Source organism: Tamandua tetradactyla, chromosome 19 (assembly GCF_023851605.1).
Source record: "Tamandua tetradactyla isolate mTamTet1 chromosome 19, mTamTet1.pri, whole genome shotgun sequence".
NCBI classification, from domain to species: domain Eukaryota; kingdom Metazoa; phylum Chordata; class Mammalia; order Pilosa; family Myrmecophagidae; genus Tamandua; species Tamandua tetradactyla.
The window spans coordinates 1,076,896-1,093,179 of NC_135345.1; the positions used below are offsets into that span (position 1 = coordinate 1,076,896).

Here is a 16,284-nt window from a genome sequence, read left to right on the forward strand (position 1 = left end):
CAGCTCATGGTCCTCAAATAGCAATCGCCTCGGAAGGTGGAAGCCGTCAGTTACATGGAGAGCAGAAGGCACAGGTTAAGAAATCTGGAGGGGTGCGATGGTGGTTCAGTGGTAGAATTCTCACTGCCGTGCAGGTAGTCCAACTCCCAGCCCGTGTGCTTCCCCGAAACAAGCAAACGAAAGAAAGAAAGAACAAACAGAAATTCACAAGTGGTGCTGCAGTAATGGGGTACTCACATGGGAAAAGAATGAAATGTGACCCCACCCTATGGTGTACAAAAAAAAGAAATGGGGAAAAGCAGATCTATTAATATAAGGTCTTGTTTTAGATTTTGATCCAAAAATCAAGGCTAAAGTCAAGCTCAGATAAATGGATACAACCTGTAGTCCTTGTCCCTGCAGGACCAGGAATTACGTTGAACTGTGCTAAGGCAAAAACTACGCACAAAAAGCCTGTTCTGTTGCAAGTTTCAAATAACCAGCTGTTTGGTTTTCAAGAATTAAAGAGATGAAATGAATTTAGCTCATCAAGCAAAGATGGTTGAACTGTTTTCTCCTAACACATGTACAGTGTACAGTGATGTACTGTTAGAATGAAAAAGTTTTAGGTAACATTTAAATAAGATTAAAAACCTATCTTTTTAAAGCATCTATTACCCTACTTTACAAGTTCCTATGAACTGAATATGATCACAATATTTGATGTTTGTGTGTTTTGTTTTATAAACAATTGATAGAAACGTAAATATACATATACTTAAATGACAGCCCAGAAGTTGGTAATTGTATAAGCTTACTGGCTATTGCAGCTATGCATAAAAAGAATTATAGAGAAGACAGACATTTATGATTTGTGTAAATTAAGGCATTTTTATTACTATTTTTGAAAATTAGTTATTTTTTAAAGTTTCCTTTTTTAAAATTTAGGTAATGCCTGAGTTCAGCTTTTTTTTTTTTTTTTTTATTAACGGAAAGAAAAAAAAGAAATTAACACAACATTTAGAAATCATACCATTCTACATATGCACTCAGTAATTCTTAACATCATCACATAGATGCATGATCATTGTTTCTTAGTACATTTGCATCAGTTTAGAGGAACTAGCAACACAACAGAAAAAGATATAAAATGTTAATATAAAGAAAAGAAATAAAAGTAGTAGTAATAGTAAAAAACAACAACAACAAACAAACCAACAAGCAAACAAAAACAAAAAAAAACCCTATAGCTCAGATGCAGCTTCATTCAGTATTTTAACATGATTACTTTACAATTAGGTATTATTGTGCTGTCCATTTTTGAGTTTTTGTATCTAGTCCTGTTGCACAATCTGTATCCCTTCAGCTTCAATTACCCATTGTCTTACCCTGTTTCTAACTCCTGCTGAACTCTGTTACCAATGACATATTTCAAGTTTATTCTCGAATGTCCGTTCACAACAGTGGGACCATACAGTATTTGTCCTTTAGTTTTTGGCTGGTGAGTTCAGCTTTTTAATAGGAATAGATTTGGACACCTTTTCTTTAGTCACCTTAAAAATTAAACGCAAAACAAACGAACAAAACACACACACGCAATAATTGAATGCAAAACAATGAAGAATGTAGGCCTGTTACAAATGTATAGGTACTTATAGTGATCTTTTGATTCACATGGTGCTGAAAAATATTGCTTAATATTTTTTAAGTTCAGCTTCATTGTCCGGAAGTGTAAGGCTAGATTGTTGTCCTCTGCCTTGGCTGAAGGTTCTGTTCTGTGGCTGGAGGGAGTGCTCCTCAGCAGTTCTGTTCTGTTCTGTGGCTGGAGGGAGTGCTCCTCGGCAGTGCTGTCCTGTTCTGTGGTCGGAGGGAGTGCTCCTCGGCAGTGCTGTCCTGTTCTGTGGCTAAAGGGAGTGCTCCTCGGCAGCGCTGTCCTGTTCTGTGGCTGGAGGGAGTGCTCCGTGGCAGTGCTGTCCTGTTCAGTGGCTGGAGGGAGTGCTCCTCGGCAGCGCTGTCCTGTTCTGTGACTGAAGGGAGTGCTCCGTGGCAGTGCTGTCCTGTTCAGTGGCTGGAGGGAGTGCTCCTAGGCAGCGCTGTCCTGTTCTGTTCTGTGGTCGGAGGGAGTGCTCTTCGGCAGTGCTGTCCTGTTCTGTGACTGGGGGGAGTGCTCCTCGGCAGTGCTGTCCTGTTCTGTTCTGTGACTGGGGGGAGTGCTCCTCAGCAGTGCTGTTCTGTTCTGTGGCTGGAGGGAGTGCTTCTCGGCAGTGCTGTTCTGTTCTGTGGCTGGAGGGAGTGCTCCTCGACAGCGCTGTCCTGTCCTGTTCTGTGGTCGGAGGGAGTGCTCCTCGGCAGTGCTGTTCTGTTCTGTGATTGGAGGGAGTGCTCCTCGGCTCCTTCAGCTGCTCAGGTACTGTTTCTGCGTGGTGCTTCCTTGGGGCTCTGCCCTGGGTCCACGCCATGGCCATGCCTCAGTCCGCACAGGTGAAGGCCAGCCTTTGGTGCATTTCCCACGAGGGAGGACTGGGCTTTTTTGTTTTGTTTTGTTTTGTTTTGTTTTTTAATTATTAATTTTTAAATTTTTTTAAAAATACCAAAAAACACCAAACAGAAACATTCGTAACGTTTGATCATTGTGTTCTACATACATAGTCAGTAATTCACAGTGTCATCACATAGTTGCATATTCATCAACATCATCATTTCTTGGAACATTTGCATCTATTCAGAAAAAGAAATAAAAAGAAAACAAAAAAAATTCATACATACCATACCCCCAACACCTCCCCCTCACTGATCACCAGCATTTCACTCTAAATTTATTTTAACATTTATTCCCCCTATTATCCATCTTTATTCCATATATTTCACTCGTCTGTTGACAAGGTGGATAAAAGGAGCATCAGACACAAGGTTTTCACAATCACACAGTCACATTGTGGAAGCTATGTCATTATTCAGTCATCACCAAGAAACATGGCTACTGGAACACAGCTCTACATTTTCAGGCAGTTTCCTCCAGCCTCTCCACTACATCTTGACTAACAAGGTGATATCTACTTAACGCGTAAGAATAACCTCCAGGATAACCTCTCTGTTTGGAACCTCTCAGCCACTGACACTTTATTTTGTCTCATTTCACTCTTCCCCCTTTTGGTCGAGAAGGTTTTCTCAACCCCTTGATGCTGAGTCTGAGCTCATTCTGGGATTTCTGTCCCACATTGCCAGGAAGGTCCACACCCCTGAGAGTCATGTTCCGTGTAGACAGGGGGAGGGTGGTGAGTTTGCTTGCTGTGTTGGCTGGAGAGAGAGGCCACATCTGAACAACAAAAGAGGTTCTCTTGGGGGTGACTCTTAGGCCTAATTTTAATTAGGCTTGACCTATCCTTTGTGGGGTTAAGTTTCCTATGAACAAACCCCAAGAGTGGGGGCTCAGCCTATAGCTTTGATTGGAGGACTGGGTTTTTTATGTCAGCCAACTATAAGGTCCCTAATGCCAGAAATTTCATATTTGCCACATGTTTTTGGATGATGATTCTTTTCTCATTATTTCTGAGGTTTTCAAATAATTTTTTAACGGTGCCTTAATCATGGCAGATAAAATATTAAGCTTTGGTAATATGGTAGCCATATTCAGTATAGATACCCTTTAGCTGCTGCAACAAAGACAAATTCTTGACTGCTAGAGAGCTAGCTACCTCTTGTTCTTATGGCAGTGGCTCTGACTCCATCTTGTCCAGAGCAAAAGGGCAGCACATGTACCTGGTAGCTTCTTCAAATGCAACTAAATCATTTTCCCCTTGGTCTGTTAGTTGTTTGGCTCTGTTTCCCATCCACGTAGAGTTAGTTAATGCTTCCTCAAAATGAAACCCTCCTTTGAAGCAATAGCCCAGAAGATTTTGGAGGAGACGATGCTGGATGACATGTACGTGTCTCTTAGGATACTGAGATTTTGGTTCTTTTCTTTCTAAGAGGTAAAGAGCCACCATCCCAAAAGCACCCCCAGTTCATTGCCTGGAAACACTCTCATTCAACGCTGTCTTGCTCTACTGCACTGAGTCATTGGCCAAAACAGTTTTGGCCTTGGTTTTGAGGAAAAGCCGGAGCCGTGGTTTAAAGCATGGGATGATTCTCTGACGGACGGCAGTTCACTTCTTCGTGACTCAAGGGCTTCCATCTGTAAGGACTGCTTTGAAGACCTTACGAAATGCTGATTTCACCGGAGTGGGGACAGAGCCCGTGGTGGAGAGTGCTATGTGGGGAAAACACCTACTGCAAGCCATGGACTCTAGTTCACAGTAATACCCGAAGATTCTCTCATCACCTGCAGTGGTGCAGCACACCACTGCTAGGGGCCAACGACGAGGGAAGATACGGGTGTCCTGGGTTTGCTTCTTTGAAATGGTCTAAAAGCGAGTGTGACGAGTTCACAACTAAGTGATGATACTGTGAAATACTGAATGTATAATTTGGATGGAATATATGATAAATGACTATATTTCAATAAAATGGGAAAAAATAAATAAAAGAAATGGATCTTTCTTTCCAAAAGAAAGCAAAGGATACAATAGACTAAAGCCTGTGACTGCGCCTCTCGAGGCTGTGCCCAAACAGAAAGATCCTGGTCCTGAGTTTCCGTTTCTTGAAATACCCGCATCCCGAGAGGGGAGAGGGGTCTTGCCTTTGTCTGTTGGTTTGGCCAACCAAACCAAGGCCAAAATTGTTTTGGCAAATGATCCGAAAATGTATGTAGTTCTTGTCACAAATTACATATTTATTCATTGTGTGTCCAAAACTATTGCTTTATCGTTGTTTCTTACACATTTGCGTTTTAGGTCCTGTAAGAAGAAAAAGTGAAGTTGCAATTAAAAAACACAATACAATTGGCATTTTTATTCACTTGTCATTAGCTTTGCAGAGATCATTAATTTGTTGTGTGGCTTTAGTCTATTGTGTCCTTTGCTTTCTTTTTATTATTATTATTACTATTATTTATTTATTGGTCTCCTTTGCCTTCAACCTGAAGAGCTTCCATTAACAATTCTCTTTAGGGCCAATCTCGCGGTAACTCCTTCAGCTTTTATCTGGAAATGGCTTAATCTCTCCCTCATTTTTATTTATTTATAAATTTTTTAAAATTCTTTTTATACATTAATTTTTTTTCTCCCATGTTTTTGAAAGACAGTTTTGCCAGACAGCGAGTTCTTGGTTGGCAGCTATTTCCCTTCAACACTTTGACTATGGCATCCCACCAACTTCTTGTAATGGTTTCTGATGAGAAATCAGAACTTCGTCTTATCGAGGCTCCCGGTACATAAGGCGGTACTTCTCTCTTAAGGCCGTCAGGATTTTCTCTTTTATCTTTTGTATTCAACACTTTGGTTATATGTCTCAGTATAGGTTTATTTGGGTTTATTCTGTTTGGAGTTTGTGGTGCTTCTTGTATGTGTAGATTTGTGTATTTCATTAAATTTGGGAAGTTCTCAGCTGTTATTTCTTTGAATGTTCGCTCAGTCTCTTTCTGTCTCTCTTTTCCTTGTGGGGAATCCCACAACGTGTACGCTGATGTGATTGATGGTATCCCACAGGTGCCTCCAGCTCTGTTCACTTTTCTTTTTTCTTTTGGTCCTTTGGATGGAATTATGTAAATTTTCTCCTCTTCATATGCACTGATTATTTCTTCTGTCAGCTCCAGCCTGTTGTTGAACCTGTCTGGGGAATTTTTTATTTCTGTTACTGTCACCTTCAGTTCTGTTTGGCTGTTTTTCAGAGTTTCTGTTTTTGTATTCTCCTTGTGTTTCCATTAGCTCTTAGGGTTTATTTGGGGTCACTGTTTTAAGTCTTTGTTTTGGATGTTCTCGGTCTGGCCCTCCACTTTGGTGGTTTCTGAAGCTTTGATCTCCTTTCCACGAGCCATCACTTCCTATTTCTTTTATTTATTTTTTCCCATTTTATTGAAATATAGTCATTTATCATATATTCCATCCAAATTATACATTCAGTATTTCACAGTATCATCACTTAGTTGTGAACTCGTCACACTCGCTTTTAGACCATTTCAAAGAAGCAAACCCAGGACACCCGTATCTTCCCTCGTCGTTGGCCCCTAGCAGTGGTGTGCTGCACCACTGCAGGTGATGAGAGAATCTTCGGGTATTACTGTGGACTAGAGTCCATGGCTTGCAGTAGGTGTTTTCCCCACATAGCACTCTCTTATTAACCCTTTGTACCAGTGTTGTACGTTTCTACTGGTCCACGTAAGTACCTTGTAGTGTTCTTTGTAAATTTGTAGTGTTCGTTGGTGATGCATGTGACCCTGAACAACCCCTTTCAACCCAGAGCACCTACGCTGCGGCACTGTTCTTTCTGGTCCACCCAGCATCCCCTCATCCCATGTCTGTCTCCAGGTCAGTTCAACCTCATTACACGTTCTGCACACGTTAGGTTACCCCTCCCCCTTCTGAAGCCTCTGTTCTAGGTATCCCCTGTGCTGCATTCTAAGACTCTGAATTTACATAGAATTTACATAGTCTAGTTAGTTTATATTAGTGAAATCACACAGTATCTGTCCTTTTGTGTCTGACTTATTTCACTCAGCATTATGTCCTCGGGGCTCATCCATCTTGTGTGTTTCAGGACATCATGTTGCATAATATTCCATCGTATGTATATGCCACATTTTGTAAATCTGCTGGTCTGTTGATGGGCACTTGAATTGTTTCTGTCTTTTGGCAATTGTGAGTAGTGCTGCTATGAACATAGGTGTGCAAATGTCTGTGTCACTGCTTTCAGTCTTCTGGGTGTATACCGAGTAGCAGAAGTGCCCAGCTCGTCAGGCATCTGGATATTTAGTTTTCTGAGGAAATGCCAAGCCACCCTCTAGGGCATCTGCACCATTTTCCCACCAGCAGTGAGTGTCGCAGTTTCCCCACACCCTCGCCAATACTGCTTCTTTCCTGCTTGTCTAATTACCTTCCCACCAGCAGTGAGTGTCGCAGTTTCCCCACATCCTCGCCAACGCTGCTTCTTTCCTGTTTGTCTAATAGCAGCCATTCTAGGAGGTGTGAGATGATACCTCATTGTCATCTTGATTTGTATTTCCCTAATAGCTAATGAAGAACATCTTTTCCTGTCTTTTTAGCTGTTGATATTTTCTCTTTGGAGAGATGTCTGTTCTTGTCTTTTGCACATTTTTTCATTGTGTTGTCTTTTTATTGTCGAATTGTAGGCTTTTTTTTTTAATCTTTGTGCCAGTTTGAAGCTATTCTGTACCCCAGAAAAGCCATGTTTTAATCCTGATCCAGTCTTGTGGAGACAGCAGTTTCTTTTACTCCTGACTCAGTACTATAGGGCAGAAACTTTTTTTTCTTTTTTTTTTTTTGTTGTTTTTTAATTTTTTATTAATTAAAAAAATTACAAGAATGAAACACAAACATTCCCAACACATACACTCAGCAATTCACAATATCATCACATAGTTGCATATTCATCATCATGATCATTTCCCAGAACATTTTCATCAATTCAGAAAAAGAAATAAAAAGACAACAGAAAAATAAAACAAAAACAGGAAAAAAATTTTTACATACCCTACCCCTTACCCCTCCCTTTCATTGATCACTAGCATTTCAAACTAAATTTATTTTAACATTTGTTCCCCTTATCATTTATTTTTAGTTCATATGTTCTACTCATCTGTTGACAAGGTAGATAAAAGGAGTATCAGACACAAGGTTTTCACAATCACACAGTCACATTGTGAAAGCTATATCATTATACAATCATCATCAAGAAACATGGCTACTGGAACACAGCTCTCCATTTTCAGGCAGTTCCCTCCAGCCTCTCCGTTACATCTTGAATAGCAAGGTATCTACTTAATGTGTAAGAATAACCTCCAGGATAACCTCTCGACTGTGTTTGAAATCTTTCAGCCATTGACACTTTGTCTCATTTCACTCTTCCCGCTTATGGTCGAGAAGGTTTTCTCAATCCCTGCATGCTGAGTCCCAGCTTATCCTAGGATTTCTGTCCCACGTTGCCAGGGAGGTCCACACCCCTGGGAGTCATGTTCCTCATAGACAGGGGGAGGGTGGTGAGTCTGCTTGTTATAGGGCAGGAACTGTTGATAGGATTATCTCTACTGGGGCGTGCTGCGCACAATTGTGGTTGTGACCTTTGGGTTGGATGGAGACATGACTCCACCATTCGGGGTCGATCTTGATTAGTTTACTGGTGTTCTTTAAAAGATGACACATTTTGGAGAAAGCTCAGAGCCAATGTAAGTGTTTGGAGGTCAGGACAGAAATAGCCTGGGTCCCAAGCATGGGCTCACAGAAATACCCAGAACCTGAAAGGAAGAAATCTTCGGCCCCGGCAGATGCTGAGCTAAGAGATGAACTCAGAGTTGTGTCCCGCAGTACCTATGTGAAGGCCCACAGACGCTTACAGAGGAAGCCAGTGGCATCAGAAGTTGGAAGCAACGGAACCCGAAACAGGGACCAGCAGTCGCCAGCCACTTGCCTTCCCAGATCACCCTTCCTTGATTCAAGGTTTCTTTCTTAGGGTGCCTTAGAGGACATATGTATGGCCTTAGAATTGTAACTTTTAACTTATTAAATTCCCTTTATAAAAGCCACTCCAGCTCTCGTAATTGTTTGCAGGAGCGTTAGCAAACCAGTACAGCCTGGATATCAAACCCTTACCGAATATTTTCTCCCACCGCATCGCCGGTCTTTTATACCGTTTTGACTAAGTCCTTTGAAGCAAAGCAGTGTTCACTCTTGAGGAGTTCCCATTTATCTGTTTTTCCTTCATTGCTTCTGCTTTAGCTGTAAAGTCTGGAAGCTACCTCCTGTAACTAGGCCTTGAAGATTCCTGCCTGTATTTTCTTCCTGGAGCTTTATGGTCCTGGCTCTTATATTTAGGTCTTTCATCTGCTTTGAGTTAATTTTTGCATAGGGATAATTCAGGGGTCCTCTTTGATTTCTTTGGATATGGATATCCAGTTCTCTCAGCACCATTTAGTACTCAGTCCTGGGTCAGCGGATTTAGGGCTCTTGTCAAAAATCCAATGACCATAAATCTGAGGCTCTCATTTTGAATTCTCAATTTAATTCCAGTAGATCAATATGTCTATATTTGTGCCAGTACCATGCTGTTTGGACCACTGTGGCTTTATAATAAACTTTAAAGTCCGAAGACCTCCCACTTAATTCTTATTTCTTTTTATTTTTTTTATACTTTGAAATTCTAATGTGTTAGTCCTGAAATTTAGACTTTGAGACATCTATTTCTTAAGATTGTGTCCATCTAGTGCTGTGACAGCACTTTCATTGAATGTCAGGAATGTACACCAAAAAAAAAGACAAGCTCTCTCCCAGTGTTTGTAGATGGACCTGTGCGAGTGCTCTCCTTCAGGGGTTGTCCACACAGTGAGTTTGGAGGATAGCTTGTGGCCAGAGTCTTGGGGCCCCTGGCTCAGTCACCATCCGGCTGCTTTCCCATAGCACCCCGTAGGGGAGTGCTGCATGCCCTCTCCAGGTGCAAGGCAGGTTCCTGGAGACACAGGGCTAGCCAGAGTAGGAGCTGGGGTGGGAGGGGCCGGCCAGGACAGCACGCGGTTCTGCTATCTAGCGTTGCCTTGTTCTGGTTTTGGCATCTGCCCATTACTGCAGCCGTTATCTGTTTCCAGAGCCCTCGCTCACTGTTTAACTTTGGTGTGGTGCTGGGCTGGACCTCTATGCAGCATCTGATCCAGATAGGGTCCAGCTGCCTGGACAGAGCATTCAACTTACCCTTTCTTCGTGTCCTTTATAGACAGGCCTAACACTTAGTCTCAATTTCTCAGGTGGATTTTCAAGATGTGAATGTCAGAACTGTTGCAGAAAGAGAGAGAGATGAGAGGAAGCAAAAGCACTTGGACGCCATCTACAGAGAGCGAGCCAAGCATGCCGAGAGGGAGATGGAAGGCAAGTTGCTCGTCTGTATTGTCCACCCTTCCTTCCAGTCACAGCGGCCTTGGACAGGACCTGGTGGGCTGACAGACTGCCCAGGTGTGGGGCTCCTCTCAGCCGCACACCCAGACCTGCTCCCAGGAACTTTTCTGCCTGGGCCAGCGTGACAGAGGCACCCCTGGCATTTGTGCTGATGGATATAACTCTTACTGGAGGGAGCTCTGCAGGGGGCGGGGAAGAACAGAGGTTGAGAGATGGAGCTCGAGGGAAGTGAGACAAGGACAACCATCAGAGGAGGACGTGGAGGAGAAGGAAGAGTCCATCCAGGCGGTGGTCTGAGCTTCCTGGCCCAGCAGGAGATCCCCGGAAGATTTGCCCCGCTCTTTGCTCTTGGTCATCTACCCCCCCCCAACCAACCAAACCTAATGAAACGCCACCATTTGCTTCCTGGCAGCGGCCTTTCCCAGGACAGGTAGGGGGGGGTGGTGTGGGGCGCTGTGGGCACAGGCTCAGCCGCCCAAGCTTTGAGCAGAGGACCCACAAACAGTCCAAAGGAGCAGGAGGGCATCGTCATCTGTCCCCCAGGGAGGCCACTGCTCTGTCAGGGTCGGGGGGCAGCGGCGCGCCCCCACCTCTTGTGGATGGGAGACCAGCCCGCCCTGCTCCCATCTCTGCAGGGAGGGTCCCTGCCGCAGGCAGCCTCAGGGGCCACGGGTCCTGCTTCCAGGGTTCATGTCTGTTGACCTTGTGGGAAGAGCAGCACAGTGAGGGGCAGGGGCGCTTAGCGCATGTCTGTGGGAAGGGTCCCAAGGCCTGTATTTGGCAGGTACTTTCTGCCGTGCTGCAGGGCTCCCACACCCCAGGTGCAGGCTCTTGCCGGCACCCACATCCTGGCCGGGCCTCCCCAGGAGAAATCTGGGCACAGGCGTCCCCCCAGTGTGTGCAGCTGCACCCTGGGGCTTCTGAAGAGGCCCCTGCAGAGCGTGTGGGGTGATGCCGGCGTTGGCTGTCCTGGCCAGGAGACTTGACTCGGGCCTTGTTGCTCCTGCCTGCCCCCCAGGGCCTTCACGGGTGGTCTCATCTCGGGCAGTGCTGCGGGGGTGGCCCCGCAGGCTCTCAGACAGTTGGGAAGCTTCCAGGACACCTGGTGGTTGCAGAGACGGGGGCAGGCTGGGTGTGCGGTAGGCCCAGCGGGTTGGAGGGGCACGGGTTCCGCCCCACATCTTGGGGGCGGGGGGAGGGGCGTTTGGGCCAAAGCACGGTGTCAGCCAGCGCCTTCTTGTCTCTTGGCAGAAATGTCTGGAGAGATCGGGTCCTGCCTGACAGAGGTTGACAGCTGCTTTCGGCTACTGGTGCCGTGTGACTGGACTGCAGTCCCCGGACTGCCTGCCCCGGGCACCCCCTGTGCTGAGGGCCCCCCGGATGACGAGCAGCCCTGCTGCAGCACCCAGCTGTCTGTCGCTCCTCACTGTTGGGGGGCTGGGGAGGGGCTGTCGGAGGACGAGGGCCAGGACGAGGATGAGGATGAGGATGAGGACCCGGGCGAGGAGGCCTTCGTCCGGAACCACGGGCTGGGCTCACACAAGTACGCGCTGGACCTGGAGCTGTCCTCAGGTGACGGCCCTCCCAGCCCCCTGGGAACCCTGGGGGCCGGTGTCAGGGGTCACCTAGCTCCTCTGCAGTCTCTGGGCTGTGCCCACCGTGAAGGGCCATGAAGGGGGTATGAGGGTGGGGACGCAAGGCCGGGGTGAGGGCAAGGGAGGAGGTTAGGATGGGGGCATGGGGGAGGGCGAGGCCAGGGTAGAGGCTAGGGTCAGGAGTGGGGATTGACGGTGGGGATGAGGGGTGAAGGTGAGGACGGACATGGGGGCCGGCCGCACAGTGTCCCTGGTGCCCTAGGGTCCCAGGGTTGACCACCTGGGTTGTTGCACAGCTGGGGTAGGACGCATGTCTCCCTGAGCCTCGCTGGCACTGCCTTCCGGGCCTGGGCTCTGGTTAGCCTCGTTGCTGGGGCCAGAGCCCAGCCCCGTGGTGCTCAGCAGTCTCCCCAGGGTGGCAAGCTGGACGTCTTCTGGCATCACAGGGGAACCTGGGCTGATGGTGGGGCAGGTGTGGCTGTCCCTGCTGGCCCCCTCTCCACACCCGTGGGTGGTGGTGGCCTCCCTGGCAGCACTGGTCACCCAGTGTTAGCCGGGGGTGTGTCCACGCTCCTGACCCACACGTGCTCTGTTCCAGATGACCTGAAAGTACAGGAGAGTGAAGACAACAGCGCTGTCATCCATGCTGCCCGTGACGCACTCAGGCTCATCCACAACAAGTTCCTTCCAGCCGCGAGCTCCTGGGTGCAGGTGGGGCAGCTTGGGGAACAAGGTGGGGGGGGGCAGCTCGAGGAGCAAGGTTGGGGGACAGCTTGGGGAGCTGGGGGAGATGCGGCTTGGGGAACAAGGTGGGGGGGCAGCTTGGGGAGCAGGGTGAGGGGGTACACCTTGGGGAGCAGGGGTGCGGCGCAGGGAGCAGGGGGGTCAGCTCAGGGAGCAGGGTGAGGGGGTACACCTTGGGGAGCAAGGTGGGGGCAGCTCGGGGAGCAGGAGGTGTGGCTCAGGGAGCAGGGTGAGGGGGTACACCTTGGGGAGCAAGGTGGGGGCAGCTCGGGGAGTGGGAGGTGTGGCTCAGGGAGCAGGGTGAGGGGGCACACCTTGGGGAGCAAGGTGGGGGCAGCTCGGGGAGCGGGAGGTGTGGCTCGGGGAGCAGGGTGAGGGGCTGCGGCTGAGGCTCCCTGAGCTTGGTGTGCCTTGTCTGCTGTCACATGCTGTGTCGGACCCCACACATACCCGGGCTGGTGAGCGGCATCGAGGTCCCTGTGGGGTGACAGGAGGGAGTGCGTGGAGAAAGGGGCCAGAGGGGCTGCTTCAGAGTCCCTGGGAACTGGGGACCCATCCTCCTGGGAGCTCTGGCCCTGGGTCCTTGACACCCCCTGCCATGCCCCTTGGTAGGGGTGGCTCAGGCCTGCCACAGAGCTCCTGGGGGCAGTGGTGATGCCTGTTCCCTGCAGCTGTTCACCCGCGCTGGGGTCCACGACGCACGGCTGAAGCGTGCCATCGACCTCAAGGCCGGTTTGGATGTCGCCGTCAGGAAGTCCAAGTATCTCCACATCGAGCCTGCAGGAGGCTGGAGGATGGTGAGAGACCAGTAGGCCTGCAGAGCAGGGGGGGTGGGGTCGCCGCAGCAGGTCCACGGGCACTCCAGCCTCTCCACACCCTGTGCCCTGTGCAGCCCTCTGGGGCCCATCCCAGCCCTCCGGCCAGCAAGCTCGCTGGGTGTGAAGGACCCCAGCTCCTTCCTGCTCGGAACTGGGGCTGAGCACAGGGAAGTGGGGTGGGAGTCCACCCCTTGGGGGAAGAGGGGAGCTCCACGCTGACCTGGGAGGCCTGTTCTGTGGGCCTGGGCCAGTCCCCACTGCCCTGCACGACTTGGCCTGAGCTGCAGGCCCACCTGGCCCCCAGCGGGGCCTCCTCGGGCATCAGGTTAGTTCAGAAAGTCGGGGGTCTGGTCCTGTCATTGCGACTCCCTGGAAGGGGCCTCCAGGGCCAGGTGTACTGGTGCCACACAGGTGGGCCCGAGCAGAGCCTGCAGGAGGTGGCCCAGCTAGACCCCAGTGACTGTCCTGACCACCGCCCACGCTGGGGGGGAGCCTCGGGGCGGCCACGGTGGGACGTGGGCTCAGGGCGGCCTGAAGCCGGTTGGTGTCCCCCAGCTGGTCTCCTGCCATCTGCTGCATGCAACCTCCACATTGTGCTCTGGGCAGTGGACATGCCACAACAGCTGCCTCTGTTGTCTCTGCTGGGCTGGGAGCCAAGGTGAGGACCACAGGCCAGGGCAGGGCCGACGTGGGGCCAGGCAGGGAGGCCTCCAGCACCTGACCCGGACGACGCGCCTTCAGCTCTATCCAGGCCTTTGGGGCAGCTTGCTCCCGATGAGAAGGCTGTGCTCGCAGAGAGGACCCAACTCACCACTCCTGGCAGCCCTGGACCCAGAGCCGAGTGCCGCCGGGTACCTCCCACAGAGGCACATGGGGGGTGTGCCCTTCCTGGGGTGCAAACGCCCCGTAGCTGTTGCCCATCCTGGCCGAGGGTACAGTGGCTTGAAGGGTTGGAGTGTGCGGTAGAGAAGATCCTTGAGTCAGACAAAGCTGTAAAGTGGCCTGGCGTGTCCTGGGGGTTTGGCTGGCCGGTCAGGTGCCCGAGGGTGCAGCCCCAGGCGCAGCCAGCAGAGGGCAGCCTGCTCTGCTCCCCACAACTGGTCACTGCCGGCCGGAACTGTGCCCAGCTCATGGTCATCGGACCCACCCTGCTCTCCCTACTGCATGGCCTTGGCAGTGGACGGGCAATGGCTCCGACCCCCAGGCCGGGCACACATGTACCGTTCAGCCTTCATCCTGGGGCCAGGCCCCGTCTGAGCAGTCGGGGCTGTGAGCTGCCCACATCCTCACAGCTGCTGCCTAGAGGCAGGGCAACACACCGTCCGGCTGGTCAGTTATCCCAGGACCTGTGTGCTGTGGGGGGGTGGGGACACTCCCCAGCTGGAAGGCTTGAGGGGTGAACAGAGGTGGCCCCTGCAGGTGCCCCTGGCCCCTCGGCCCCGCGGTCCGGCCCGCCTTATCTGGGAGCGCCGCCGAGCTGGGGAGGCTTCCACGTGAGGGATGCATCCCCCTTGTCAGCTGGATGGGCGCTTTCTAGACCCTTCTCCGAGCTCTGGGTCTGAAGCCCGGGGGGACTTCGCTAGCCATGAGCTGGCAGCGCAGTGCGGGAGCCGCCTGGAGATGGAGCATTTGGCGCCGCCGCTTCCCAGAATAGCTGCGGCTGGCCGGGAGGGGCGGCCACCGGGTGTCCGTGGTAATTAGGGTCGTTTTAATTAGAAATTATGAACGCGGTGTTGTTCACTAATTTTCAAATAAAATTCATGAAGGGTTTACATCACTTGCTGCCGTGTTTCCCCATTTAACTCAGGATCAGCGTCGTTAACCCTGCGTGTGAGCGGGTCAGCTGAAGGCACTAATTCAATCACACGTGATTTAAATATTCTGGAACTTCTGAAAAGCGCAGAGCGGCTGACACAGGCATGTGACCCTCCCTCGTCACAGCCAGGGACAGAGGCTCAGACCCCCGGGCCAGGCCCCGAGGCCGTCCTTCAGTGCCCTGGGGCTCGGCCTGCCGTCCCCATTGTTCCCACAGGGGCTGCTGTCCTGTGACAGAGGCGCTCCATCTTTAAAAAATACTTAAGCCAGTTTAAATATGTTTAACTGTTTGTTTTATGGAGTCTGCCCGTCTCCGTTCCGTTTGGAAGGAGGCCGGGGATAAATCTCGAGCGGATCAATATGGAGGATCGTTGCGGAGATTTAGCCTCCAGCCTGGCTCCGACAGGGGATGGGCAATAATCCGTGGCTGCTACATCCGTTAAACTGATAAAAATCCTTTGAAACTTTTAAATCGCTGGCTGCTTAATTGTGTAGCGAAGGACGCCAATTACTCTGTATTGTGTAATTAACAAAGTATTAATTTTCTTCCAACCGGTAAGTCAGAAAAAATAATTTTAAGCATCAGTCTCTTTAGTGCTGTCGGCTGTGGGGTTTTTGTTTTGTGGTTGAAAAGGCTGAGACAGCCACGTGGGTCCCTTCTCTGCTCCTGACCGAGTCTGCGTGGCATTGGACACCCCTGAGCTCTTTCAGAGCCTGGGTGTCGGTCTGTCCGCATCCATCCATGGCCTCCTTTTAGACAAGCCTCCCCCCAAGACCCCGCCTTCAGAGCTGGCCCCTAGGCAGCGTCCAGTGGCTTTGCTGAGGTGCCCCCGGCCCCTCACCTCTGCCAGGAAAAGCTTCCCGCGCTGCTCAGAGAACCGTGCGCGTGGCCTTCCTATGGGTGAAAAGGACAGGCAGAGGCCGGGCAGCAGAGAGTCTGGTGCAGCGGCAGCTCCTGGAGGCAGCAGCTAAATCAGCTGCTCGTCAACCAGTCTGCCGGGCTCCATGCTGGCGGCCTTGACGTGACGCCTCCTCCATCACACCCAAGGCCAAGCCGCCACGCAGCAGCCTGGGGAGGGGCTGGGAGGGCCGGGGCGGGACCCAGGAGGGCCCTGAGCTGGGGGGGCTTGCTGATGGCCCCCTCCCCGCCCAGTGGCCTGGGAGACCCCAGCCCAGATCCCAGAGACCTCCCCACCGGGGATTATGTCATGGCCCCTGCTTGCATAGGAGGAGTCCGAGTCTCAGGGGACGCTGCCCGGGGGGAGTGGCTCCTGAGGAAGGCCCCACCCGCGGTGCTGCTGCCACCCGGCCGGGCACCCTCCCCCGCACGTCCGCCCC

The 16,284-nt window shown here is 50.6% G+C and overlaps 1 protein-coding gene across 2 annotated transcripts in view; it reads left to right on the forward strand.

Annotated features, from left to right (window-relative positions):
* The window catches only part of UVSSA (UV stimulated scaffold protein A), a 40,209-nt gene that overhangs the window by 6,287 nt on the left and 17,638 nt on the right, over window positions 1-16,284 (forward strand). For both annotated transcript variants that reach the window (XM_077136206.1, XM_077136207.1), the window contains exons 4-7: window positions 9,827-9,947; window positions 11,226-11,546; window positions 12,168-12,280; window positions 12,985-13,110. In XM_077136206.1, coding sequence (XP_076992321.1) covers window positions 9,827-9,947; window positions 11,226-11,546; window positions 12,168-12,280; window positions 12,985-13,110 — 681 coding nt within the window. The remainder of the gene's footprint in view (window positions 1-9,826; window positions 9,948-11,225; window positions 11,547-12,167; window positions 12,281-12,984; window positions 13,111-16,284) is intronic.